Raw genomic sequence first — 27,601 nt, 5'->3', positions numbered from 1 at the left:
ACAGTAGTCCATTCTTGTCATGTTTAAGACTGACTGCAGAGAGACAGGCAGACAGCTGAGACCTGGACCCTGGACATGTCTGGAACTTGACCTCCTGTCCAAGGAGCTAACAGCAACATCCGAGGTGTAAATTAGGGGCATCTGAAGGGGTTCACAAGTGACATGTTAAGGTCCCGCTAAGGAATGAAAACTCCACTCACTATTAACCGTGTTAGCACCTTGTCACTCAGCACTTTCCTTGGACAGTAACATCTGACAGGTATGTTAACCCTAAAGAAGGTGGCACTGGAGAGGTTAAGAGGATCAAAACCTTTTGTCTCAACAGTTTGTTGAACCTCCGGGCCTCTTACAGTCACTCCCTGGTCTCTGTTTGATGTATCTATTTCAGTGCCATTTCCGTTAACATCATTTATATGATTATTAATTAATAATTTATATTATTTTTTATTTCTTGTAGCTGATTGTTTTAGTAATCATACTCTCTGATTTTTGTGAAAACTGTGTCATGTGAGTGAGTTTTATGGGCTGTGTGACTGTAACATACTCCCTAACTGCTACTGACTTGTATTGCTGATCTGGAGTAAATGTTTAATGTATAATAGCCATATTTCAACCATATTTCTTTTATAAACCTTTTATATATCTTCAAAGCAAAGTGCCTCCTCCGTGTATGGCCTTTAAGTGTTTTATTTATGTCCATTGGGACATACACAAACACAAGCACCTGTCACGGAACAAAGAGAGGGCAAGGTCTGGCAATCAAACCAACCTCACAAGTGTCAGAAAGAATCCAAGAAGTATTTCACAGGTTTATCTTTGTTCTCAAGGATAAAGAGAAGGAACAGTTGACAGGAGAGGCCAGCTGTGTAGTTGTTACTCTCACTTGTGACAATAGAGCATTGTGACCTTGCTGTCGTCAGCAGGAGACAGGTGGATGTGCTTAAGTCACATGAATAAAATGAGGAATTCGTGCATGTTTTTTTCGGAAAAGTTGTCAACAGCATGGATGTTTAACACCTTCGCATGTGTTTTGATGCAAACTCATCCAAATGGACAATTCAGTGACGTAAACAATGAAACTTTAAAAATAATATGAAGGGTGGGGGGCTAAAATAGAACAACGGCTGTGAAATTTACCATTGCTGACCTGATGTCATCACACCAGCAGGTTCTCCATATTGGGCGCGTGAGAACAAATGGTTACGAGCCTTATAAGTCAAATAGGTGAACACCTCCAGCCTTGATATCTAGATCATCTGATGGAAGATCTGAATAATTAATTTCTCTGCCACTCATGGTTGGACTGCAGCCTTTATAAAGAAGACTGAGAGCAGGAGGCAAGCAACCAGACAGCCACAGAGTGAGGGTGAGTATTGTGGAAGAGATTTTTAATAGACAATTATATCCTTCATGACATCTTCTTTGTTCAACTCTTAGGATTCTAAATGTTTTTTTCTTCTGTATAATTTGCAGCAGATATAACAAATCATCTTGCAAAAGGGGGTAAAACACAGGTAAAACAATAATAGTGATCTTTATCTAACCCTATATTATTATTTTTCAAATTGTTTCAGTGTGCATTTAGACAAATATTTAATAAATAACTCTTGTTTTGTACAAATGTAAAGTCTATGTGAAGTCATCATTTGTACTGCACAGGTCCCAAGATGGGTGACGCTCTCATGGCAGAATTCGGGACTGCCGCTTCCTTCCTGAGAAAGTCGGACAAGGAGCGTCTGGAGGCACAGACTCGCCCCTTTGACATAAAGAGGCAGTGTTTTGTGCCCGACCCTGAGGTGGAGTACATTAAAGCCAAAGTCACCAGCAGAGATGGCGACAAAGTCACCGTTGAAACTGAGGACGGAAAAGTAAGTCAGATTTACACTGACTAATGGAAGTGGGAAAGTGGTTGTTCCACAGCAGTCAAACAAACAGCTTTGATGACTTGTACAACAATTTATATTGAGATATTCTCCGTGGTAAATTGTTTCAGACTGTCGTCCATAAGGAGGCTGATATCCACCCTCAGAACCCGCCAAAGTTCGATAAAATTGAGGACATGGCGATGTTCACCTTCCTCCATGAACCTGCTGTGCTGTTTAACCTCAAAGAGCGTTACGCAGCATGGATGATCTACGTGAGTAAAGATCACAAATCTACTCATGTCTTCACTGTGTGAAATCTTTAGTTGATGTTTTTTGTGTTTCATGTATCTTTGTCCACAGACCTACTCAGGGCTGTTCTGCGTTACTGTCAACCCCTACAAGTGGCTGCCAGTGTACGATCAGGCGGTGGTCAATGCCTACAGAGGAAAGAAGAGGAGTGAAGCTCCTCCTCACATCTACTCCATCTCTGACAATGCCTACCAGTACATGCTGTCAGGTGAGTTCAGCTCTTTGTCAATGTTGACATGATCCAAAATTAAAAGAAAAATGTCCTAATACTGAACATTGTCTTTACTATTACAGACAGAGAAAATCAGTCTGTTCTTATCACGTAAGCAATTCATAGAAGTTATATTTGAATCTAGTTGAATGAGCAGAGTTTATGTTTTGTCTCCATGATGTGTTCAGTTCACGATTGTTTTCACTCTCAGTGGAGAATCTGGTGCAGGAAAGACTGTGAACACCAAGAGAGTCATCCAGTACTTTGCCAGCATCGCAGCTGTTTCTGGCAAGAAGGATGCTGCTCAAGAGAAAAAGGTTGGTTTCAACCATTTTCTTTTATAAGTGAATTATAATATACATAATAAATTTACTTCTGTGACCTAATTTTGGCACCCATTAAACTTGCAGGGCACCCTGGAGGATCAAATCATCCAGGCCAATCCTGCTCTGGAGGCCTTTGGAAACGCCAAGACCATCAGAAATGACAACTCCTCCAGATTTGTACGTTTTGTCATTAAAAGCTCCAGTGTGGCATCTAGCAGTGAGGTTGCAGATGCAGCCAACGCAATACCACTTGCCCCACCCTCCCTTCAGTGGCTCCAGTTTTTGGGTTATTGTAGAAACATGGCAGACTCTGTGGAAGAGGACCTGCTCCCTCTGTAGATATAAAAGTCTCATTCTAATTAAACACAACAATTCTAAGTTTCAGGAAATTATACAATAATAAAAACGTAATCACCAATTATGTTTAAATTTACATTTCTGCCAATAGATCCCCCTAAATCCTACACTGGACCTTTAACGAGTACATGTGCAGATGTGACTGTGTTATGTGAACAACATCTAAATAACATTTTCTCATCACAGGGTAAATTCATTCGAATCCATTTTGGAGTCAGTGGGAAACTGTCTTCAGCTGATATTGAAACTTGTAAGTTCACGGCGCATTAATCATTTTAAGGCAAGAACATAGCTCTCAGGAATAAATCTTAAAACAAATATTTTACATGTTGTCAGATCTGCTGGAGAAATCTCGTGTCACCTATCAGCTCAAGGCTGAGAGAGACTACCACATCTTCTACCAGATTCTGTCCCAACAGAAACCAGAACTGCTGGGTGAGATTCAGTTGCTGAATGCAAATGACACATGAGTCATACATTATGACTAAATTTGTTTTCTTTTTCAGAGATGCTGCTTATTACAAGCAACCCCTACGATTATTCATTCATCTCCCAAGGAGAGATCACTGTCACATCAATTAATGATTCTGATGAGCTAATGGCAACAGATGTAAGCAATATACAGAACAGTGCTGTATCCATCAAACACTGAGGTAACCTACCACATTGCTTTGATTTTAATTTATTAAAGTGATGTACAATCTTCTTTTCTTAAAGGAAGCTTTTGATGTCCTGGGCTTCACCCAAGAGGAGAAGAACAGCATCTACAAGCTGACGGGAGCCATCATGCACTTTGGCAACATGAAGTTCAAGCAGAAGCAGAGAGAGGAGCAAGCAGAGGCTGACGGCACTGAAGGTAAATACAGCTTCCAAAATGCAGACCACTGAAAAGACTGTATAATATATGACATCTTTATCATACATAAATTATATATTTTCACTGTTGCAGATTTAGACAAGGTTGCTTATCTGATGTGTTTGAACTCTGCTGACATGCTGAAGGGCCTGTGCCACCCAAGGGTCAAGGTTGGAAATGAGTGGGTCACGAAAGGTCAGAGTGTGCAGCAGGTGAGTCTCCACACAAAGTGTTGGAGCATTGGTAATGTAGTAAAACCTTATACTAAAATATTAAAAGTACATATAGTTTTAACATGATCAATTCTTTGTTTTTATATATTAAAACAGGTCTACTACTCTATTGGTGCACTGTCCAAGTCAGTGTACGAGAAAATGTTCTTGTGGATGGTGGTGAGAATCAACCAATCTCTGGATACCAAGCAACCCCGCCAGTACTTCATTGGCGTGCTGGACATTGCTGGATTTGAGATCTTTGATGTGAGTATGAAAGGTTTTATGGACAGGTGACTATGAAATATACTTTGTCTAACTTCCCTCTTTGAATTCTCTTCCTAGTTCAACACCTTTGAGCAACTGTGCATCAACTACACTAATGAGAAGCTGCAGCAGTTCTTCAACCACCACATGTTTGTGCTGGAACAAGAAGAGTACAAGAAAGAGGGCATCGTGTGGGAGTTCATTGACTTTGGCATGGACTTGGCAGCCTGCATTGAACTCATTGAGAAGGTCAGTACTGAGTTAAACTGATTTCAGGGTTAATGTCACAAACGTAAGCTACTCTTTATTAATCCAACAATTCTAGCTACAATTAATTCTGATTCAATTCAATGCCTTCCTTCAGCCCATGGGCATCATGTCCATCCTTGAAGAGGAGTGCATGTTCCCCAAAGCCAGTGACACAACATTCAAATCCAAACTGTATGACAACCATCTGGGTAAAAGCCCCAACTTCCAGAAGCCCAGGATTGTCAAGGGGAGACCAGAGGCTCATTTCTCCCTGGTCCATTATGCTGGTATCGTTGATTACAACATCGGTAACTGGCTTGTGAAGAACAAGGATCCACTGAATGAAACTGTGGTGGGACTCTTCCAGAAGTCCACCCTCAAAGTGTTGTCAAATCTTTTCTTTGGTTATGCTGGAGCAGATTCAGGTACATTTCTTCTGTGACATTTTATAACATTTAAAACCACTTGACACATCTGGATATGGAAATAGTGAAGATGAATTATGAACTTTTTCTACAGCCCAGGAATCAGGAGGCAAGGGAGGAAAGGGTGGAAAGAAGAAAGGTTCTTCCTTCCAGACTGTGTCTGCACTGCACAGGGTGAATTAACTTACAACATTTAAAATCTGTTATTAATTTGTTTTTGAATTTAAAAAAGTCTTATACTGTCACTACACATTTGCACATCATGCATGTTTTTGACTATTACAGGAAAACTTGAACAAGCTGATGACCAACCTCAGGTCAACTCACCCTCACTTTGTACGCTGCCTCATCCCCAATGAGACCAAGACTCCTGGGGCGATGGAGAATCCTCTGGTCATGCACCAGCTGCGCTGTAACGGTGTGCTGGAGGGCATCAGGATCTGCAGGAAGGGATTCCCCAACAGAATCCAGTATGGAGACTTCAAACAAAGGTACTGTAACTACAAATGAATGAAAAAAGTGTTCTAAATCTACAGTACAGTCATAGTCAAAATGTTCTTATGGTTTTTGTATATTTGTCCACATTTCAGATACCGTATCCTGAACCCTAATGCTATCCCAGATGGACAGTTCATTGACAACAAGAAAGGAGCAGAAAAACTGCTGGGCTCTCTGGATATCGACCATGAGCAGTATAAACTGGGACACACAAAGGTAAAGCATTGATTTAAGTAAAAACAATACTTATTTAAAAGCAATCACATTAACGTTTTCTGTATCTTTACAAGGTCTTCTTCAAAGCCGGTCTGCTGGGTGTTCTTGAGGAGATGAGAGATGATCGTCTCGCTCTCATCATTACTGGAATTCAAGCGAGATCCAGAGGACTACTGGCCAGGATTGAGTTCCAGAAAATTGTTGAGCGCAGGTTGGAGCATTACTTTTAACATTTACTGTATTGCAGGCATTTGCTCATACAATAAACTCAAGTATTTGTCAAATCGAAATTTGACCTGTTGATAGTGGTAGATGAAAAGTCAGGGTAACACCAACATTAATACATCTATCTTCTGGTGATCATGAATGTCTGTGCCAATTTCACGATACTTACTGAGATATTTTTCTTGATCTACTGACATTATCATTCCTAGAGCTGTGCTACTAGCATAACTAAAAAGTAAAAGCACTTGAAAGGCACAGAAAAATGGATTCAAGCTGATATATGTTATCTTCAGGGATTCCTTACTGGTGATCCAGTGGAACGTCCGTGCCTTCATGGGTGTCAAGAATTGGCCCTGGATGAAGATGTACTTCAAGATCAAACCTCTGCTGAAATCAGCTGAGACTGAGAAGGAGATGGCAAACATGAAGGAGGAGTTCACAAAGCTCAAGGAGACTTATGCCAAAACTGAGGCACGCAAGAAAGAGCTGGAAGAAAAGATGGTCACTCTTCTCCAAGAGAAGAACGACCTGCAGCTTCAAGTCCAATCTGTAAGATCAGTCATTCATCGTACCTAAAACGTGCACAGATTTATGCTCACAGGTGTCATTGATTATGATATTGGTTTGTGCAGGAACAAGACAATCTCACAGATGCTGAGGAGCGCTGTGAGGGTCTGATCAAGAGTAAGATCCAGCTTGAGGCCAAAACCAAAGAGCTGACAGAGAGGTTGGAAGATGAAGAGGAGATGAATGCAGAGCTGACTGCCAAGAAGAGGAAGCTGGAGGACGAATGTTCAGAACTCAAGAAGGACATTGATGATCTGGAGCTGACTCTGGCTAAAGTGGAAAAGGAAAAGCATGCCACAGAGAACAAGGTAACAAAGTATTTTGACTAGCGTTGATAGAACACATTTTCCACTACATGAGATGTTCTAACTTAATAATTGTTTAGGTTAAAAACCTGACTGAAGAGATGGCAGCTTTGGATGAAATCATTGCTAAGCTGACCAAAGAGAAGAAAGCTCTTCAGGAGGCTCATCAGCAAACACTGGACGACCTGCAGAGTGAGGAGGACAAAGTCAATACTCTGACCAAGGCCAAAGCCAAGCTGGAACAGCAAGTTGATGATGTGAGTACAACTTCACATACATTCATTAGGATATAGACTTAAAACCTTGATTGGATAATATGTAATAAATATGTTTTTCCATGCTTTGAAATAGCTTGAAGGTTCTCTTGAACAAGAGAAGAAGGTCAGGATGGATCTTGAGAGAGCAAAGAGAAAGTTGGAAGGAGATCTGAAGTTGAGCCAGGAAAGCCTAATGGACCTGGAGAACGACAAGCAGCAACTTGAAGAGAAGCTGAAGAAGTAAGTTTGCTCTCCCAATTCAATTCAGCATTCAAGGAATTACTGCAATATTGGATGAGTCCTCACCTCCAATTTACATCCAACGTTAACATGCGCAGGACGTAGTGTGCCCTTTATGTTCCAAAGCAGATTGTAAAGTTGGGTTGGTGGAAGGTTGTGTAGCACATCCGACTTTCATGCAATAGTCCGATCTTTTTATCATCCCTAACCACACACTTTCCCTTCCTGATATCCTTATTGCTGTCTTATCTTAATGATAGTTTATTTTCCACAACCACAATCTTTCTTTCACCTCAACCATGATCCAATAGTTGCCATGTGCAGACACAGTATAAAGCAAAAGTTTTAAAAACATGTCACTGAATTGTTAGTTCTTGTCTTGTGATATAGTTGCCAAATCAAAGGCAAGGAAAACAAACTTAGGTACAGCTTGCTTAAGATATATTTTTGTCTCAACAGAAAGGACTTTGAGATCAGCCAACTTCTCAGCAAGATTGAGGATGAACAAGCATTGGTGTCCCAACTTCAGAAGAAACTTAAGGAGTTACAGGTCAGCTGAAATTAACACAGCCTTCACTTTGCAAATTCAAATGATCAAAGACATTGTTCTCCTTTTCACTTGGCATTCTTAATGGAAACTGTACATTTCAGGCCCGTATTGAAGAGCTGGAGGAAGAGCTGGAAGCAGAGCGAGCTGCCCGAGCCAAGGTGGAGAAGCAGAGGGCTGACTTGGCCAGAGAGCTGGAGGAGATCAGCGAGAGGCTGGAAGAGGCTGGAGGGGCCACTGCTGCCCAGATTGAGATGAACAAGAAGAGGGAGGCTGAGTTTCAGAAGATGCGTAGAGACCTTGAAGAGGCCACTCTGCAGCATGAAGCCACCGCTGCTACACTGAGAAAGAAGAATGCAGATAGCGTGGCAGACTTAGGAGAGCAGATTGACAACCTGCAGAGAGTCAAACAGAAGCTGGAGAAAGAGAAGAGCGAGCTCAGACTGGAGCTGGATGATGTGGTCTCCAACATGGAGCAGATCGTCAAATCCAAAGTGAGAACAACTAACAAATTACCCCAGGAGACTAGATAATGCTTCACTGGTACCAGTTTCATCCCATGTTTAGAGATGTCTGAATGAAGGAGTTTCTAAACATGAAAGCAACTTGTGTTTCCTTTTCAGTCAAACTTAGAAAAAATGTGTCGCACCTTTGAAGATCAAATGAGTGAATTGAGGTCTAAAACTGATGAAAGCCAGCGCATCATCAATGATTTCACCATGCAGAAAGCAAAGCTTCAAACTGAGAATGGTAAGAACACTTTAAATCTTTTAAATTTAATTCATGATATTTAAGACATGAGGATAATTGTCTTCCTTATCAAAAGGGGAGTTTTCCAGGCAGCTGGAGGAGAAGGACTCATTGGTGTCTCAGCTGACCAGAGGGAAGCAGTCCTACACTCAGCAGATTGAAGACCTCAGAAGACAACTAGAGGAGGAAGTCAAGGTATCTCAAATTACAATGAATGAAGTTTCCAGATGAATACTTACTTTAAAAATTACTTTATCAAAGCTTATACTATCTCCTTCCAGGCCAAGAATGCACTTGCCCATGCAGTGCAGTCTGCACGCCATGACTGTGATTTGTTGAGGGAGCAGTTTGAGGAGGAGCAAGAGGCCAAAGCTGAGCTCCAACGCAGCATGTCCAAGGCCAACTCTGAGGTGGCTCAGTGGAGAACCAAGTATGAAACTGATGCCATCCAAAGGACAGAGGAGCTAGAGGAAGCAAAGTAAGAACAGTTGCCTCTTCTTCAACAGCACGGAGATGTTGTTGAGAGGGGTTGATAACTATTGAAAATATCATGTCCTTGTCAAATAGGAAGAAATTGGCCCAGCGCCTGCAGGATGCAGAAGAAGCTGTTGAAGCTGCTAATGCTAAATGTTCCTCCCTGGAGAAAACCAAACACAGGCTTCAGGGTGAGATTGAAGATCTCATGGTGGATGTGGAGAGATCGAATGCTGCTGCTGCAGCTCTGGACAAGAAACAAAGAAACTTTGATAAGGTAATTGGAGACAGAAAAAACAGCACTTGAGGGAAAAAGTTAATTGATGAATTATCCCAAGTAATCTAAAACCGGATATTATTAAACCAGGTCCTTGCTGAGTGGAAGCAGAAGTATGAGGAGTCCCAGACTGAGCTGGAAGGTGCCCAGAAAGAGGCTCGTTCCCTCAGCACTGAGCTCTTCAAACTGAAGAACTCCTATGAAGAATCTTTAGATCATCTGGAGACCATGAAACGAGAAAATAAGAATATCCAAGGTTTGAGAAAAAAAATCATCCTCCCTGTGGATCCTGTGGATTTGTGATCTTGATATGTCTGTTATGGGACTAAGCAATACTAATCATACAGTATAATGAACATAATGTTCTTTTGATGACAGGGGAAATTTCTGACCTGACTGAGCAACTTGGTGAGGGAGGAAAGAGCATCCATGAGCTGGAGAAGATCCGCAAACAGCTGGAGCAGGAGAAGGCTGAGATACAATCTGCTCTGGAGGAAGCTGAGGTGAGAGTACAGTTTGTTGTTATGGCTTTCTTCTTATTCTCACAGGATATGCAAATTAATGGAAGAGACTGTTCTTACAGGGCTCTCTGGAGCATGAAGAGGGTAAGATTCTTCGATCACAGCTCGAGTTAAACCAGGTGAAGGCTGAGATTGAGCGGAAGCTGGCTGAGAAGGAAGAGGAGATGGAGCAGGCCAAGCGTAATCATCAGAGAGTGGCGGACACTCTGCAGAGCTCCCTGGAGGCTGAGACTCGCAGCAGAAACGAGGCTCTCAGAGTGAAGAAGAAGATGGAGGGAGATCTCAATGAGATGGAGATCCAGCTGAGCTGTGCCAACAGGCAGGCAGCAGAGGCTCAGAAGCAGCTCAAGGGGGTCCATGCTCACCTGAAGGTGAGTTTTTAGTTCCTACCAATGATGGGAGTATGTTTGTGGATTATTTTCTTTGTCCATTTTCTCATGGACAGTTACCTTATCTTCCTTGACAGGACGCTCAGCTGCAGCTGGATGATACTCTCCGTGCCAATGATGATCTGAAGGAGAACATTGCCATGGTGGAGAGACGTAACAACCTGCTGCAGGCTGAACTTGATGAGCTGAGGTCTGTGGTGGAGCAGACCGAGAGAGGTCGTAAACTGGCGGAGCAGGAACTGCTGGATGTCAGTGAGAGAGTTCAGCTGCTTCACTCTCAGGTATGTCCAAATCTGTTATCACTGTACAGTATGATAATATGCAAATATGTCCAAGTTATTTATGTGCTCACTGTAAAACAATTTGCAGAACACCAGCCTGCTGAACCAGAAGAAGAAGCTTGAAAGCGACACAGCTCAGCTTCAGAATGAGGTGGAGGAGGCCGTGCAGGAGTGCAGAAATGCTGAGGAGAAAGCAAAGAAGGCCATTACTGATGCTGCCATGATGGCAGAGGAGCTGAAGAAGGAGCAGGACACCAGCGCTCACCTGGAGCGTATGAAGAAAAACATGGAACAAACCATCAAAGACCTGCAGCACCGTCTGGATGAAGCTGAGCAAATAGCCATGAAAGGTGGCAAGAAGCAGGTCCAGAAGCTGGAGGCCAGGGTGAGTGACACTTACCTGTTCAGATGTGGACATGATGCTTGGCTTCTGTGACACTTTGTCAATGTTTTCATAGGTGAGGGAACTGGAAGCTGAGGTGGAAGCTGAACAAAGGAAGGGCGGTGACTCTGTTAAAGGAGTCCGTAAATATGAGAGACGAGTCAAGGAGCTTACCTATCAGGTATATCCTAATTATTTTCTGTATCCATTCACATTGATTCCCTGTATCGATTGTAAAATCCATGACTCTGCTCATTCAACTCTGTGAAGACTGAAGAGGACCGGAAGAATCTGGCCCGTCTGCAGGACCTGGTAGACAAACTGCAGCTGAAGGTCAAATCTTACAAGAGAACTGCAGAGGAGGCAGTAAGTACAGGTGTATTCTGGTGTTACAGGTGGATATCCTGCTCCCATACTATTTAAATACTTAACCAAAACTATCTATGACAGGAGGAACAAGCTAACAGCCATCTGACCAAGCTCCGTAAACTGCAACATGAACTGGATGAGGCGGAGGAGAGGGCTGACATTGCTGAGTCGCAGGTCAACAAGATGAGAGTCAAGAGCCGTGACGCTGGATCCAAGGTCAGAAAGTATATCTGTTGCTTTTCTGCACACTGAATACTGTTACTAAACTGATTGCACACCTAATTATTTTTATTCATTCTCTCTCACACAGAAGGGAAATGATGCAGAGTGAAGCTCTCAGCTGGAACCTTCGAGGACTCTGCATTAAAGTGCCTTAAAACTATAACTCACCATAATAAAGAATGAAGCATATCAAAAATCTACATCTCTGTGTCCTGTTTAGTCTTTTCCACAACTTCACTGTTTTGTAAAAGGCACTGCTTGGAGAATTCAGTGCTTTCAGGCACGAACAAAAAGACGCAGTGAGGAGTCTTCATATTCCTCCTCCATGTACACAACAGTTTTACATAATTTGACAACCTAATATTAGATTATGTTTTGTCGAATTGATCGTTCGTCATTAAAAACCACTAGTATTCCAAATCATGTAAAACAGAATACGACTGCAAAAATACACTAAGAGCCGGTCAAAGCCAAGATCAAGCTTTAAAGACAGGCTGTGAAAACGTTCACTCATAATGACAAACTAACATAGAGCTGATAATGATTTCGCAATTACAATAATGGGGGACCACAAACATAGAGTATTTTATGGAGGGACATCAATAATATCCATAGCATATAGATGTATGTAACAGACACAGCCATTAATAGTAGCTTAAATATATATGAATTAATCCCTTTGAGGACATATAGGTACCCCAAAACACACTTCAACTGCATGGTGAGACTATCAGCTTCACGTATAAGGTTATTTGAACATTAGCCCTTCATTTTCTATGAAATCTTTACCAACTAGTATTTTAATATTACAGGTACTTACACGGTACTTTGAAGCCCTCCAAAATGTCCCTATGTCCACCATTTCCTTTTCTCTGCCATGTTTTGCTAAACGCTGACCTGCCCCCAACACACGGAGAGAAAGAGGACGCAGGTTAATTATAAAAGCAACAAATACGGTCAACTGTTATATAAATATATCCCATAATATCATTAGCAACTGCTGTTAACGTGGGAGACGTTAGCACGAGTTAACAGTAGGTGTTAATGTAAGCTGGCATACATTAACATAGGAAGGTAAATGTTTGTTAGCTAACTAGCTTAACTAGATGGCAGTTTAGTTAGCTTGCTAAACGTTTTTCGAATTGTTTGAATGTTTTTAATCTTTTGACTTTTGTCATTTCAAACCAAAGTAAAATAGATTTTCATCATTTTTTTTTTAAACTCTTGATACTGTTAAGAAAGAAAGAAAGAAAGAAAGAAAGAAGACAAATTAAAGGTAGGGGATGATTGTCAGTCATACATTAAATAGACATTACCATGTTGCCTGGCCAGGAAGCAGTCCTCTTGACAATGTTAATAATGCGGCTGGTGAGATTAGTTTTTCAGCAGTGTGGTCACATCAACACAGACAGGGACTGGACCTGAACCACAAGATGGAGACATTACAACAGGGAACAAACTGCAGGCTGCACTGCTTCATAACAGTAACATGAATGAGGGATTATTCATAACATCACTAAAGGAACATACACAAGAGAAGACTTTCTCTATATGACTGATTCTATAAGATTAATACAATTAATGATATGACAGTTGTCTTTTGTCTGGGAGCCTTACATGACACAGCACTTCCTTGTTTGTGATAATGGCCACCAGCGATGAATTAAGGTGTGAGAAATTGTCAGTAGTAGCTGTGCAAAGACATTCAGCCGTACAGTCACTGCTAATCAGAGCTGAGACAGAGACTCAGTGCCAGAAATTCATATTTTATTAAAGTCATTCGTGCAGCACAGAGAAACATAACAACTTAAAAACAGCACTGATTGATACAGAAACAATACTCCAATTATTCCAGATCAAATATTCTATTCCTGACAAACAGATGATCATTTAGAATAGCTGTAATTATTATATCAGTCTTGGATACTTGAGGAATTCGTGACAAGCACCCTCGTCTCTTCATTATTAAAAATAAAGATCAGACCATGATAAAATCATAGTATTTAGTTACAGAAGGTAAACTGATCTTCAGAGGACTCCAAACACCACATTTTGACATAAAAACACTGAGGACATGACCTCAGTGTCTTCTGTGACAGCTACAGCCCTGGATGTAGTTACCAGTTAGAACACATTTGATCATTAATAAGATTTATTGTTAGCATTGTAAGCAGGAGACATTAAAAAAAAAAAAAAAAATCTTTCACACTTTCATGTTGTGTTTCAAATTGTCCTTATTTCTCATTAAGAATACAATATTTTATATACAAAGAAAATACCATTGAGGCAAAGAAGAACAAAACAGAAAAGTGAAAAGTGTCTTATTCTTCTCCTTCATGGCACTTGAATCCCAATCACTCTGTCAACATAGTCTGTGTCTCTGCTTCCTGTGGAGATGAAACAACAGAGAGACAGGGAGAGACAGAGAGAATTTGAATTTTAACAATACTTTAAAATCTATTTTTAAACGGGCTTTTAACATTTTAACAAACACAAGAACAGCATCATCATCTACAGCTTTCTCCATTCTGTTTCTTCTGCTCGGATACACAGCCATCTTTGCTCTCCCCACAATGAAATTAAAAAGCTGGCACTTGTCTTTATTTTTCTGAGAGTACCTGTAGCCCAGAATGAACATATGTTTCGAAAAAACGTCCCCAAATAGTCCGAAAACGTGTTCCAACACTGTAAACAGAAGCAGCAGTCGACAACACTCCATGAAACAATGAAAAACAGTCTCAAGATGAGTGCAAAACGGACAGACATGACTTACATCAGATTAATGACAGAGACAAACACATTCACAGCCACGATCCCGCGTAAAACCCTGAGTTGATTTCATCTGTAAGCGGCAGGCAAGAGGAGCTGCATTGTCCATGTTTGCACCTGCGAGCTGAACTACACGTCCCAGAGTCACCACTTTAGACATACAGAACTGCCTGTGCAGAGTCGACCCCACCTGACAGCCTGGACTGAAACGGGTCCCATAGATTACTGGTTCTTGGAGCAGCCAGTACACTGAGTTATAGTGTCCCAGCCTCTTCTTCTTTAACAAGCTCCACACCTTAAACAGTCCACGATAAAAATCAGGTAATTCCTTGATGTTCGGCTGCTTTAAGTCCATCAGAAACAAAGGTCTGTTCAGCAGGACCACACAGAAACCTTTGTAAGAACTGGAAACGGCAGGTAGCCCCCCTGCTGCTCAGGTGGATCAAGCCCTGTCCTCCGTCATTCCTCGGCAGATACAGCACACTCTGAGGCCCCCAGTGCAGTCTGTCCCAGAAGAAGTCAACAAGAAGAGCCTGGATCTTTGACAGCAGGTCAGGTGGGGGGTCAACACATGACAGGCGATGCCATAAAGTGGACGATACTAAATTGTTAGTGATGAGCACTCGACCTCTGTAGGACATTTTGGTTTTAATCCACCTCCGACTTACTAAACGACCTTTAACTTTTTCAAGAACATTCTCCCAGTTATTAAGAACAAACAAAGGATCACTCCTAAGTATTTCAGCCCCTCCGTCTTCCAAATCACCCCCCCAGGCACACTGAGCTTCTTCTCCAGTCCACCAACACTGAGAGCTTCACTTTTGTCCCAGTTGACTGGCTGGGGATATTGAGCCGAACTGGACGACATCTCTTACCAATGCATCAGTATCCTGCTGGCTGTCCACCAGGATGACCACATCATCTGCATAGGCTAACAATTTTAAAGGTGCATTACAACCTGGAATAGTCAGCCCCTGAAGGTCAGCTCTAAGTTTGTGCAACAAAGGCTCGATTGCTAAAGAGTATAACATGCCAGAGAGACTGCAGCCTTGTCTAATTCCCCTTTGAACCTGAAAAGGGGTGCTCAAACCACCATTAATTTTCAGGATGCTCTGAATGTCACAATATAAAACCCTAACTTTATCAATAAAACCAGGACTAAAACCAAAGGAACTCAACGTGAGCCATAAGAGAGCAGAGCAGTGACACATGCCTCCAGTTTTTGATGAACTGCAGGTCACCTTTCTTAGGCAGTAAAGTAAGGACTGCCCTCCTGCAGCTCAGTGGCAGATGCCCTCTGGTGAGACTGTCACTCAGTACTGCCAGCAGATCCCCCCTACCACTGACCAGAAAGACTTATAAAAGTCAACAGGTGGACCGTCTATTCCAGGAGCTTTCCCACTCTGCATGCTCTGCAGAGCAGCACAGAGCTCATCAGAGGAGAGAGCTGCTTCCAACTCTACATTACTCTGCTGCTCAACCTGAGACAGACCAGTACAGAAGCTCTGAGACACTGCCTGCTCCTCTCTGTGCTCACATTTAAACAGGTCACTGTAAAAGTTGACAGCATGTTTTTGCAGATTGCAGTGTGATCAGTCAGCACCGGCCCAGTGTCAGACCTTAAACTGTGAATGAACCTCTTCTGTCCATTCTTACGCTCCAGACCAAAGAAGAAGTGTGATGAAACATCCATCTGGGCTACATTCTGAAAGCGGGACCTAACCCGGGGAAAAAAGAATTCCAACCCCACAACTGTTACTGGTTTTGTGACTTAAAAAGGTTTCACCAGTCCACTCCTGTCCTCCAGTCAGTCTCGTTATCAGGAGTAATGTGTGTCTCTTGTACCAAAATAACATCCAGCTTTTTGAGAGAACACAGCTTGAAAAGAGAAGCTCTTTTCCCATCATCTCTTGCTCCATTTAAATTCAAGCTGCCTATATTCGTATGTCTCCCATAGCATAGAAAAAAAGTTGTAAACCAAAAACAAGTGAACAAAGCAGGGAAAAGAAGGAATATCTATTTGACTTATTCATCATCATCTAACTGCTTTTTGACCTTTTGAACCAGTTTCTTTAGACGGTAAGTCTCATGGTCAGTGAAAGCTTTCTCCGCCAGAGCTCCAGGACCTCTCCCAAAAGCCTTCACTGAATCAAGGAAGAGCTGTAAATCAGGGAACACTTCCTCAACTTGAACATTTCTGGCTCCCTTAGTGTTCTGCAGGATCTTGTTTATACTCATTAAAGAGTAACCACTCCTGTTGTGAGCCCGCGTCTGTGAGGAAGCTACAGACTCCACATCACTCTCCTCATCATCATCTTCACTCTCACCTGACTGCAGACACTCACTCTGAAGAGACGCTTTCTTCACTTTACCAGAAGACTGACACACGTCACTGCTCACTTTCCTCTTCATGTTGTCTTTAAAGGAGTTTTCATCAATCAACATCTCACCTTCCTCTTCTGGAGAACACTGCCTTCTTTGTTTCAGTCTGTGTGTCGACTGTGTCGCTGTTAATACTGTCAGTGTGTGACTGATCAATCACCTCCACAACAGCACCTGAACCAACAGAAAACGGACCAGCTGTACCTGAATTAACAGAACCCAGATCAGCAGCATCTGGATCAGCAGCACCACGATCATCAAAAACTGGGCCGACAACACCTGAACCAGCAGCCTGTGAACCATCAGAACCTGAACCACCAGCCTGTGAACCATCAGAACCTGAACTAGCAGCCTGTGAACCATCAGAACCTGAACCAACAGCCTGTGAACCATCAGAACCTGAACCACCAGCCTGTGAACCATCAGAACCTGAACCAACAGCCTGTGAACCAACAGAACCTGAACCAGCAGCCTGTGAACCATCAGAACCTGAACCACCAGCCTGTGAACCATCAGAACCTGAACCACCAGCCTGTGAACCATCAGAACCTGAACCAACAGCCTGTGAACCAACAGAACCTGAACCAACAGCCTGTGAACCATCAGAACCTGAACCAACAGCCTGTGAACCATCAGAACCTGAACCAACAGCCTGTGAACCAACAGAACCTGAACCAACAGCCCCTTGATGCTCAGTTTCAGTCTGTTGTGTGCTCTGTGTGTCCTCCTGCTGTGAACTCTGTGTGTGTTCACTACACCTCGCTCAACAACCATGCTCACTTTATCAATACTGTCCAGAAGATGACGACTCCATTGTTCATCCTAGATGCGGACCTACCGTCATAGCCGACCATTTTTCCGATTGCTAAACTGCAATCCTCCACAGAGCAATTAACAGTCGGAGAGAGTTCAACTCCGTGTCGGCGTGTGAGCTTCTCCAGCCCCGCGCCTCTGACTCCATGAGTCGGCATAACTTCCAGCCGAGGCCGGTCGTTACCACTCCGGAACCGAACCGCTTTAAACTACAGCACAAAATACAACTGCAGTAATAAATCTAACACACAAACATACAAAAGATAGAAACACACACTCGCTCGCTGAAATGCGCACCCGCTCTCACCGTCTTCCACTCAGCATGCACTCCGACAGAGAGAGAGAGAGAGAGAGAGAGAGAGAGACACAGACAGACAGAGAGAGAGAGAGAGATAGAGAGAAAGAGACGGAGAGAGAGAGAGAGAGAGGTGTTGGTGCTCTGCAGTGAGTTTAATGCAGCTGAAAGAGAAATGCCAGCAGCACCTTGAGCTTGTCTTGGTAAATCAAAGTCTAATATAAAGTGAGATTAGCTCTCCTTAATGAAATGAAGACAGTTTACTGTTGACAGAATAATGTACCTGTCCTCATCTAGTAGCTTACCTTCACTGGTTTGTTGCAGCATCTTGATCTGAACCACCTGAAAGAAAAGGAGATGGAATAAATAAACATGAATACAAGTGAAACATTTTAAAGAGAACAATAAGTCTGTAGCTGGAAATGATCACATCATAGAAAAGTTGGTCTCACCACTCAAAGATGACGATTGTACTGCAGAGCATTATGACTCCCAGGATCTTCACTGTAACGTAGACAGAAAGCCCAAACTCTGGATCATCTGTAACAAGACAGCACGGTCACCTTCTCCTTAATGGAAAATGTTACGGCTCTAAAACATCCTGAACTTTAATTCCTTCTGTTAACCTCAAATGTAAACTTGTACATCATAAAACACGACATTCAGCACTTCATTAACCAAAATAAAATGTCTAACATGAAACACTGAGAGTCAAACTGACTCAGCTGAAATGTTTTCAGAGCATCTTTCCATGACTGAGTTCTCACAAAGCTGAATTTCATTAACAGAACAAACTGTATTCAACAATAAATGCTCTCCAGCCACCACAAGATGCTGAGCACTTCTTTTCTCTCCATGTAAGAGTTTATTACTCTACAATCATTTCATAAAGAAAGCAGTAAAAAAGTGATTTTTAGGATACTAAAACAAACAAACAAGCCATCCAGAAGCAGAAAAGATGAAAAAAGGAAGATTTTTTTATATAAAAATTAGCAGATTCATTTCAGTTCTACATTTACCTGAACTATTCATCCACAATGACATCTGACTCCCGAGATCATTTGTGGCCACACAGTAATAATCTCCTCCATCTATCATATTAAAGCTGTAAAAGTGTCCTTCAGACACCAACATAAGTCCATCTGTACTGTTCCTGAACCAGGTGAAGCTGCTGACGGGAGGCTTGGCTCTGCTGGAGCAGGTCAGGTTCACCCAGCTACCTGCTGATGCACTGATGGACACTGAGGTGTCTTTAGGAGCATCTGAGGAAAATGTGACAGAGATGTGAGATATGAGAGTAACATGAGAGCCTGAATAAGATCCTTTATTTTTATCATGTGCTGACAGGATCCAATAACAAACTCTGGTTGTCTTACATGAAACACTGAGAGTCTTTGTCTCCTCTGCTGTCTTGACATCTTGTCCTTCATTCACAGGATATGTGGCAGAACAGCTGATGTTGTATCCATCATGTTGGTCTGACAGAGTGATGGTCTCCTGGATTTTAGTTGTGAAGGTCCCATCTGTGTTTTCCTCTATTTTGTTGTGAGAGTCTTGTTGGAGATTCCAGGTGAGTTTAGGAGGGGAGTGTGGACAGGGAGTGAAAGCTGAGCAGGTTATAGTGACAGACTCCTTCTCCTTCAGATCACCTGAGATCTCAATTGTGGGGTGACGAGGAGAATCTGTGGGTTCAAATCGGACACATATTTTACACTGAAGAATAAAGCAGAAATTACAAAAAAAACACACATTACCAAACACAGCTGACACAGAATCTCATACTTCTTCATTGAAACTGCATAAAGTACAAATAAGTTTGCTCTGCTTTTAGTAACTTTGATGTCAAATTCAATCAAAACTTAAATTCACTGCAAAGTGAAGAAAGTCTTTTTATTCTAAACAATAACATTATAGACTGACTGACAGAAACAAAACTCTCTTACCTTCAACTGTTATTTGAAGAGGATCACAAATAGCTGTTGCCTTGAATGGTTTGTTCTCAATACTGAAGTAGTATGTCTTTGTGTAACTTGTGATTAAACTGGAAAATAAAGTGGTGCAGTTTTTCTCACTCAGGTTTCCAGTTATCTTCATTGGATAGATGTTATCTCTCTTGTTACTGTGGAAAATCACATTGTTTTGTTTGTAGGGACTACTCTTATACCACACTCCAAAGATTTCTCTGCTGCTGTCAAACTCTTGTTCTGTTTTAGGCCTAAAGTTACATGGGATTTGCAAACAAGATCCACTCAGTGCTTCCATCTTCTTTGGTGCAGTAATGAAGAGGTCTGAATCTTCAGGACAAGCAGCCAAAGCACCTGTAAACCAGACTCATGATTAACATTATGTGGAAAGTTAATGATAAACAAAGCAACAGTATGATGTATGCTGTTAACAATGTCAGTATAAATCATTTCACAGAAGTCTAAACTTTAAACAATCAATGTCTCCAAATAAAAGTGAGTGAACAAACAGCTCACCTGAAACAAAGAAGACACTCAGCAACATGTAGACTGTCACCATATTCACACACGGGACTGACATGACACTCATCACCTGGATTTGTAAAAAAGAACAACAAAAAAACCCTTTTTTATTTTTCAATAATTCAACCAAAACATCTTTTAATCAAACAGATAACGCAACATGTGCAGAGTTGAACTGAAAACAAGTTAAACATGAATTAAAAGTAAGACATTTTTGTTAAACTAACCCCACCAAATAAAAAATATCACATCTTTTCATGGAAAGCAGCTAAATTAAAACCTGAGTTAGAAAGTCCAAACATAAAAAGCAGTAACATTTGACCTTACCAAGCGATCCTCGAGATTAAACACTTAGTTCTAAAATAAAAAGATCAGTGAATCTCAGCGGCACTGCAACAGACCCAGTAACAGACGTCTCTGCTCAGACTTTGTACTGTAAAAGCAAACAGTCGACAAATATGTGCAGAAACAAGTGAAGTCTTCATCCTTCCTGTTCACACCATCTGAGTGAGGAAGTCATCAGCTCATCAGAATGCAAAGTGGTTATTTTTAAATATGACTTGATCACAGGCCTCACTGGAGCCTGTATGTATCATCTTCTTGTAGTACATGCTAAGTTAACAAAAATAGTGACATGTTTAACAAATATTCAATTCATATATTGATCACATGTAGTTATGAGTGTTTAGTTCATGTGGAACCGTTTTGTTATAACAAAGGAGAATGATGTGAGACCATCAGTACAGACAGACTGTTTTATTAGACAAATATGTGAGAAACTTCCCCAGAGTAAGATCATATCACCAAAGACTCATTTATCACACAACAAACAGCTGTTTCCTCTGTTGGAAATCTATAATAATACAAGTTAAAGTGGCTCTGCAGGACTTTTGTGTTGTGCTGGAAGCCGGTCCTTAGGTTATGTTAGCGGACTCCATTTCTAAACTAATGTTAGCTGCTGTTAGCTGGCATTAAACAACTTAAACAAATCACTCACTAGCTTGTATAGGCAACAGAGAGAGACAGGGAAGGTCTCATTATTCATGTTACAATCCGTTCACATACAGCCGCTAAAAAAGTGAAGAAAAAAAAAAGCAGCTGTTACTGTACAGTTGTGGAGTGCACGATGAAGACATTTTGCTGCAGAGAGCTGTGTGGAGGACGTGTTGACTGAATCAGCAAATCAACTTCCCTGTTTACTCTAAGTTCTCAGGTTTTTCTCAGAGCTCTCTTCACGACTTTAACAGTTCACAACCCACCAGTTCCCTTTAGCAATCTCACTTTGGTTTATCAGCCATATATATTACAATAGTAAAAATAAATCAAATAATTATTGAAAGAAGGACAGTGACATGCAGTGGATAAAGACTGAGACGATTGTCACTGCAGCTGGTGAGGCTCCTTCAGTTGGATCAGGTGACGAATCTGTTGTGGTTTTTTCAAAATACAACCAAACACATAAATGCACATCTGAAGTAAGATTTGAAAAACAGGGGAGATTTGTTCACTTTTTGCAGCACACAGCTGTAAAAAGTGTTCTGTGTTCATGTTAAATTATAAAGACGGTGAATAGAAACATTTAGTGTCTAAGTCGCCTATTTTACACTGAAACTTGTATTTTTAAGCTACATAGGTCTACAGTTATACTTCAATGATCAATCAACAATGAAATGATCAACTTCCTCTGTTTAGTTAAGGTTCTCAGCGTTCCTGAGCACGTGACATCCTCAGTTTACCATCCACCACTCTCTTTTACTTACTTTAAGTCTTCAACGACAATTCTATGAATGCTTTTAATTCAGCAGTCGTCTACACATGTGCATACAAACGTGTGATAGAATAAGATACAAATGCTTTTCTACAAAACACTTTCTGCTTACAAACATATTTTTGAACACCATCGGGGGTATTATTATAACTTATTTTAAAGCAAAATAAATATTTGTGTAGCATGAAACACACATGTTGACTGGTGTACTGTGTCAGACATCCTTTAACATCTGTTCTCAGTGTTTCAAACAGGTTATAACTGCAGCACAGGGTAAACTGTGATAAATTAAAACAAACCATATTATTTATTTCATGTCTTCCTCTGATATATGGCCACAATATGGCAGTAATAAGGGAACTGTCTCAGTCATCCATATATAAACTACAGGCAGGTTGACCACACTGACGTCTTTCTCTGGACACTTCTAATATCTGGCGTCGGAGGCTGGAGATGAGTTGGCAGGCTTTTTTAACTCTGTCTGGGAGTGTTCTTGCATGTCAAACTGGAACGACCGTCTTTGAACAGAAGAGGTGGCCTACAACATTACTTATCACCCACCTACAGTGCTGTACTGAGTTCTCTCCACAGACAGCTTAACAACCATTCACACCTGGGCTCACCTAGCCCTAGCAACCCACATGAAGGCCGGTCTGACCAACGACCCACAAGTGGCCCTAACCACTCTGAAAGTCAGAGCTCACAAGTGTTCTTGACGACTCTGTAAGAACACACCCACACCCAGTTTAAAAAAGCCTGCCAACTCCTCTCCAGTTAGTTAGAACTGAAGAAGCCTCTTGGATGAGAGGTGAAACGTCTCCAAGAAAGTCCAGTTGCCTACGTTATAGCACCTAGAAATACTGTATAAACTGAGCATCAGCCTGCTGGTGTCCATGATGTTTCCCATACAGACTCAGTCCTGCATCAGATTACAGGAAATAGTTCATGATAATCAACATGCATCAATGGAGGAGGTAATACAGATGACACATTAAAGTGAGGGTAGGAGTTGATTGTCATTCATACATAGAATTATACTTATGATCAAGTTACATGACCAAGATATCTCTTAAAGGAGTCATTTTGACAGTAATAATAACGTGGCCGGTGAGATTTCCATTGTCTGTTTGTGTCAGAACCACAAGATGGAGACAATACAACAGTAATATGATTAAGTCCACTTTGTTCACTGGAGTATGATTGAAGCATTATTTATAACATCATACCAGGAACAAAAAAGGGCAGATTTTAACAGCTACCTTTATAAATGACTGATTCTAAAAGGTTAATACAATTCACACTATTTCTTTTTTTAAATGAATGATATGAAAGTTGTCTTTATGTTGGTTATTATGTTGATATATGCAGCCTTTTTTTCAGATAACAAATATTATTATAACATTATCCTAAAAAACTTCCATGTTTGTGAGATGAATTCAGGTGAGAGGAGTTGTGAAAAGGAGCAGTTCAAAGTGTCAGCACCACCAGCTGGTGGTGTATGAGCCATGACACTTAGAGTAGAGAAAGACGTTCAGCTGTGCACTCACTGCTAATCAGAGCTCAGACAGAGACTCAGAGCCAGAAGTTCATATTTGATTAAAGTCATTCCTGCAGCACAGAGAAACATAAAAATTAAAAACAGCACTGATTGATCTGCATTAACAATCATCCAATTATTTCAAATCAGACCTTCAAATCCTGACAAACACACAAACAAAATGTAACTACCAACTACAGCGGTCATATAAATTTAGTTGAGTAAAAAAAGGCTGTTTGTGTCATTCTTTGTGAGCGGTGTGAAAACCTCATGAAAAATTCTGTCCCTCAAAAAGACAGTTAGCTTTAAAATGGTGAACATGACGTCTTCCTTTTCTCCTTCATGATGCTTGAATCTCTATCATGATGTTAACATGGTCTGCTTCATCTGTGTCCTGAGAGAGAGACAGAGAGCGAGAGAGAGAGAGAGAGAGAGAGAGAGACAGAGAGAGAGAGAGAGAGAGAGAGAGAGAGAGAGAGAGAGAGAGAGAGAGGTGTTGGTGCTCTGCAGTGAGTTTAATGCAGCTGAAAGAGAAATGCCAGCAGCACCTTGAGCTTGTCTTGGTAAATCAAAGTCTAATATAAAGTGAGATTAGCTCTCCTTAATGAAATGAAGACAGTTTACTGTTGACAGAATAATGTACCTGTCCTCATCTAGTAGCTTACCTTCACTGGTTTGTTGCAGCATCTTGATCTGAACCACCTGAAAGAAAAGGAGATGGAATAAATAAACATGAATACAAGTGAAACATTTTAAAGAGAACAATAAGTCTGTAGCTGGAAATGATCACATCATAGAAAAGTTGGTCTCACCACTCAAAGATGACGATTGTACTGCAGAGCATTATGACTCCCAGGATCTTCACTGTAACGTAGACAGAAAGCCCAAACTCTGTAACAAGACAGCACGGTCACCTTCTCCTTAATGGAAAATGTTACGGCTCTAAAACATCCTGAACTTTAATTCCTTCTGTTAACCTCAAATGTAAACTTGTACATCATAAAACACGACATTCAGCACTTCATTAACCAAAATAAAATGTCTAACATGAAACACTGAGAGTCAAACTGACTCAGCTGAAATGTTTTCAGAGCATCTTTCCATGACTGAGTTCTCACAAAGCTGAATTTCATTAACAGAACAAACTGTATTCAACAATAAATCTTCTCCAGCCACCACAAGATGCTGAGCACTTCTTTTCTCTCCATGTAAGAGTTTATTACTCTACAATCATTTCATAAAAAAAGCAGTAAAAAAGTGATTTTTAGGATACTAAAACAAACAAACAAGCCATCCAGAAGCAGAAAAGATGAAAAAAGGAAGATTTTTTTATATAAACATTAGCAGATTCATTTCAGTTCTACATTTACCTGAACTATTCATCCACAATGACATCTGACTCCCGAGATCATTTGTGGCCACACAGTAATAATCTCCTCCATCTATCATATTAAAGCTGTAAAAGTGTCCTTCAGACACCAACATAAGTCCATCTGTACTGTTCCTGAACCAGGTGAAGCTGCTGACGGGAGGCTTGGCTCTGCTGGAGCAGGTCAGGTTCACCCAGCTACCTGCTGATGCACTGATGGACACTGAGGTGTCTTTAGGAGCATCTGAGGAAAATGTGACAGAGATGTGAGATATGAGAGTAACATGAGAGCCTGAATAAGATCCTTTATTTTTATCATGTGCTGACAGGATCCAATAACAAACTCTGGTTGTCTTACATGAAACACTGAGAGTCTTTGTCTCCTCTGCTGTCTTGACATCTTGTCCTTCATTCACAGGATATGTGGCAGAACAGCTGATGTTGTATCCATCATGTTGGTCTGACAGAGTGATGGTCTCCTGGATTTTAGTTGTAAAGGTCCCATCTGTGTTTTCCTCTATTTTGTTGTGAGAGTCTTGTTGGAGATTCCAGGTGAGTTTAGGAGGGGAGTGTGGACAGGGAGTGAAAGCTGAGCAGGTTATAGTGACAGACTCCTTCTCCTTCAGATCACCTGAGATCTCAATTGTGGGGTGACGAGGAGAATCTGTGGGTTCAAATCGGACACATATTTTACACTGAAGAATAAAGCAGAAATTACAAAAAAAACACACATTACCAAACACAGCTGACACAGAATCTCATACTTCTTCATTGAAACTGCATAAAGTACAAATAAGTTTGCTCTGCTTTTAGTAACTTTGATGTCAAATTCAATCAAAACTTAAATTCACTGCAAAGTGAAGAAAGTCTTTTTATTCTAAACAATAACATTATAGACTGACTGACAGAAACAAAACTCTCTTACCTTCAACTGTTATTTGAAGAGGATCACAACCAGCTGTTGCTTTGAATGGGTCATTCTCAATTCTGAAGTAGTATGTGTTTGTGTAATTAGTGATTAAACTGGAAAATAAAGTGGTGCAGTTTTTCTCACTCAGGTTTCCAGTTATCTTCATTGGATAGATGTTATCTTTGTTCTTACTGTGGAAAATCACATTGTTTTGTTTGTAGGGACTACTCTTATACCACACTCCAAAGATTTCTCTGCTGCTGTCAAACTCTTGTTCTGTTTTAGGTCTAAAGTTACATGGGATTTGCAAACAAGATCCACTCAGTGCTTCCATCTTCTTTGGTGCAGTAATGAAGAGGTCTGAATCTTCAGGACAAGCAGCCAAAGCACCTGTAAACCAGACTCATGATTAACATTATGTGGAAAGTTAATGATAAACAAAGCAACAGTGATGTATGCTGTTAACAATGTCAGTATAAATCATTTCACAGAAGTCTAAACTTTAAACAATCAATGTCTCCAAATAAAAGTGAGTGAGTGAACAAACAGCTCACCTGAAACAAAGAAGACACTCAGCAACATGTAGACTGTCACCATATTCACACACGGGACTGACATGACACTCATCACCTGGATTTGTAAAAAAGAACAACAAAAAAACCCTTTTTTATTTTTCAATAATTCAACCAAAACATCTTTTAATCAAACAGATAACACAACATGTGCAGAGTTGAACTGAAAACAAGTTAAACATGAATTAAAAGTAAGACATTTATGTTAAACTAACCCCACCAAATAAAAAATATCACATCTTTTCATGGAAAGCAGCTAAATTAAAACCTGAGTTAGAAAGTCCAAACATAAAAAGCAGTAACATTTGACCTTACCAAGCGATCCTCGAGATTAAACACTTAGTTCTAAAATAAAAAGATCAGTGAATCTCAGCGGCACTGCAACAGACCCAGTAACAGACGTCTCTGCTCAGACTTTGTACTGTAAAAGCAAACAGTCGACAAATATGTGCAGAAACAAGAGAAGTCTTCATCCTTCCTGTTCACACCATCTGAGTGAGGAAGTCATCAGCTCATCAGAATGCAAAGTAGTTATTTTTAAATATGACTTGATCACAGGCCTCACTGGAGCCTGTATGTATCATCTTCTTGTAGTACATGCTAAGTTAACAAAAATAGTGACATGTTTAACAAATATTCAATTCATATATTGATCACATGTAGTTATGAGTGTTTAGTTCATGTGGACCCGTTTTGTTATAACAAAGGAGAATGATGTGAGACCATCAGTACAGACAGACTGTTTTATTAGACAAATATGTGAGAAACTTCCCCAGAGTAAGATCATATCACCAAAGACTCATTTATCACACAACAAACAGCTGTTTCCTCTGTTGGAAATCTATAATAATACAAGTTAAAGTGGCTCTGCAGGACTTTTGTGTTGTGCTGGAAGCCGGTCCTTAGGTTATGTTAGCGGACTCCATTTCTAAACTAATGTTAGCTGCTGTTAGCTGGCATTAAACAACTTAAACAAATCACTCACTAGCTTGTATAGGCAACAGAGAGAGACAGGGAAGGTCTCATTATTCATGTTACAATCCGTTCACATACAGCCGCTAAAAAAGTGAAGAAAAAAAAGCAGCTGTTACTGTACAGTTGTG

At 40.9% G+C, this 27,601-nt stretch overlaps 2 protein-coding genes and 1 long non-coding RNA gene across 3 annotated transcripts; 1 reads left to right on the top strand and 2 right to left on the bottom strand.

The window, feature by feature from the left end:
- The first annotated feature begins 1,667 nt into the window (after positions 1-1,667).
- Positions 1,668-11,752, top strand: LOC141014312 (myosin-7-like). The gene is made up of 37 exons (XM_073488050.1): positions 1,668-1,868; positions 1,994-2,137; positions 2,226-2,382; positions 2,469-2,496; positions 2,597-2,702; positions 2,796-2,888; positions 3,255-3,318; positions 3,405-3,503; positions 3,575-3,678; positions 3,786-3,924; positions 4,018-4,136; positions 4,254-4,403; positions 4,482-4,652; positions 4,768-5,077; positions 5,172-5,251; positions 5,363-5,568; positions 5,668-5,791; positions 5,866-6,002; positions 6,310-6,565; positions 6,649-6,891; positions 6,969-7,145; positions 7,240-7,385; positions 7,845-7,935; positions 8,037-8,426; positions 8,556-8,682; positions 8,759-8,877; positions 8,964-9,160; positions 9,250-9,433; positions 9,524-9,689; positions 9,812-9,936; positions 10,017-10,325; positions 10,421-10,624; positions 10,713-11,009; positions 11,083-11,187; positions 11,277-11,372; positions 11,457-11,599; positions 11,686-11,752. The coding sequence occupies exons 1-37, from the start codon at positions 1,668-1,670 to the stop codon at positions 11,750-11,752; spliced, it is 5,874 nt and encodes a 1,957-aa protein (XP_073344151.1).
- Positions 11,753-13,926: 2,174 nt separating this feature from the next.
- LOC141014445 (sialoadhesin-like) lies at positions 13,927-26,553 on the bottom strand. The gene is made up of 10 exons (XM_073488246.1): positions 26,481-26,553; positions 25,942-26,316; positions 25,375-25,680; positions 25,048-25,260; positions 20,752-20,762; positions 19,233-19,569; positions 18,876-19,118; positions 18,309-18,396; positions 18,162-18,198; positions 13,927-13,984 (listed from the first exon to the last, which is right to left on the bottom strand). The coding sequence occupies exons 1-10, from the start codon at positions 26,551-26,553 to the stop codon at positions 13,952-13,954; spliced, it is 1,716 nt and encodes a 571-aa protein (XP_073344347.1). The 3' UTR covers positions 13,927-13,951.
- On the bottom strand, positions 23,967-24,541 carry LOC141014448 (uncharacterized). The gene is made up of 3 exons (XR_012180496.1): positions 24,460-24,541; positions 24,313-24,349; positions 23,967-24,041 (listed from the first exon to the last, which is right to left on the bottom strand). It is a non-coding gene; the product is annotated as an uncharacterized lncRNA (long non-coding RNA).
- Positions 26,554-27,601: the final 1,048 nt, after the last annotated feature.

Source organism: Pagrus major, chromosome 19 (genome assembly GCF_040436345.1).
Source record: "Pagrus major chromosome 19, Pma_NU_1.0".
In the NCBI taxonomy this organism is placed as follows: domain Eukaryota; kingdom Metazoa; phylum Chordata; class Actinopteri; order Spariformes; family Sparidae; genus Pagrus; species Pagrus major.
Note: the sequence above shows the minus strand (reverse complement) of the source record. Positions and strands in the feature narration are given on the sequence as shown.

Bases quoted from the DNA above. Each gene is read 5' to 3' on its own strand.
- LOC141014312 (XM_073488050.1), top strand. From the start codon at position 1,668: ATGGGTGACGCTCTCATGGCAGAATTCGGGACTGCCGCTTCCTTCCTG. The intron at 4,653-4,767 runs GTCAGTACTGAG...GCCTTCCTTCAG, and splicing joins GCATTGAACTCATTGAGAAG to CCCATGGGCATCATGTCCAT. The intron at 5,792-5,865 runs GTAAAGCATTGA...TATCTTTACAAG, and splicing joins ATAAACTGGGACACACAAAG to GTCTTCTTCAAAGCCGGTCT.
- LOC141014445 (XM_073488246.1), bottom strand. From the start codon at position 26,553: ATGAGTGTCATGTCAGTCCCGTGTGTGAATATGGTGACAGTCTACATG. The intron at 26,317-26,480 runs GTGAGCTGTTTG...TCTGGTTTACAG, and splicing joins GAGTGTCTTCTTTGTTTCAG to GTGCTTTGGCTGCTTGTCCT. The intron at 13,985-18,161 runs GTAAGCTACTAG...TCATCTCCACAG, and splicing joins GCTGCAACAAACCAGTGAAG to GAAGCAGAGACACAGACTAT.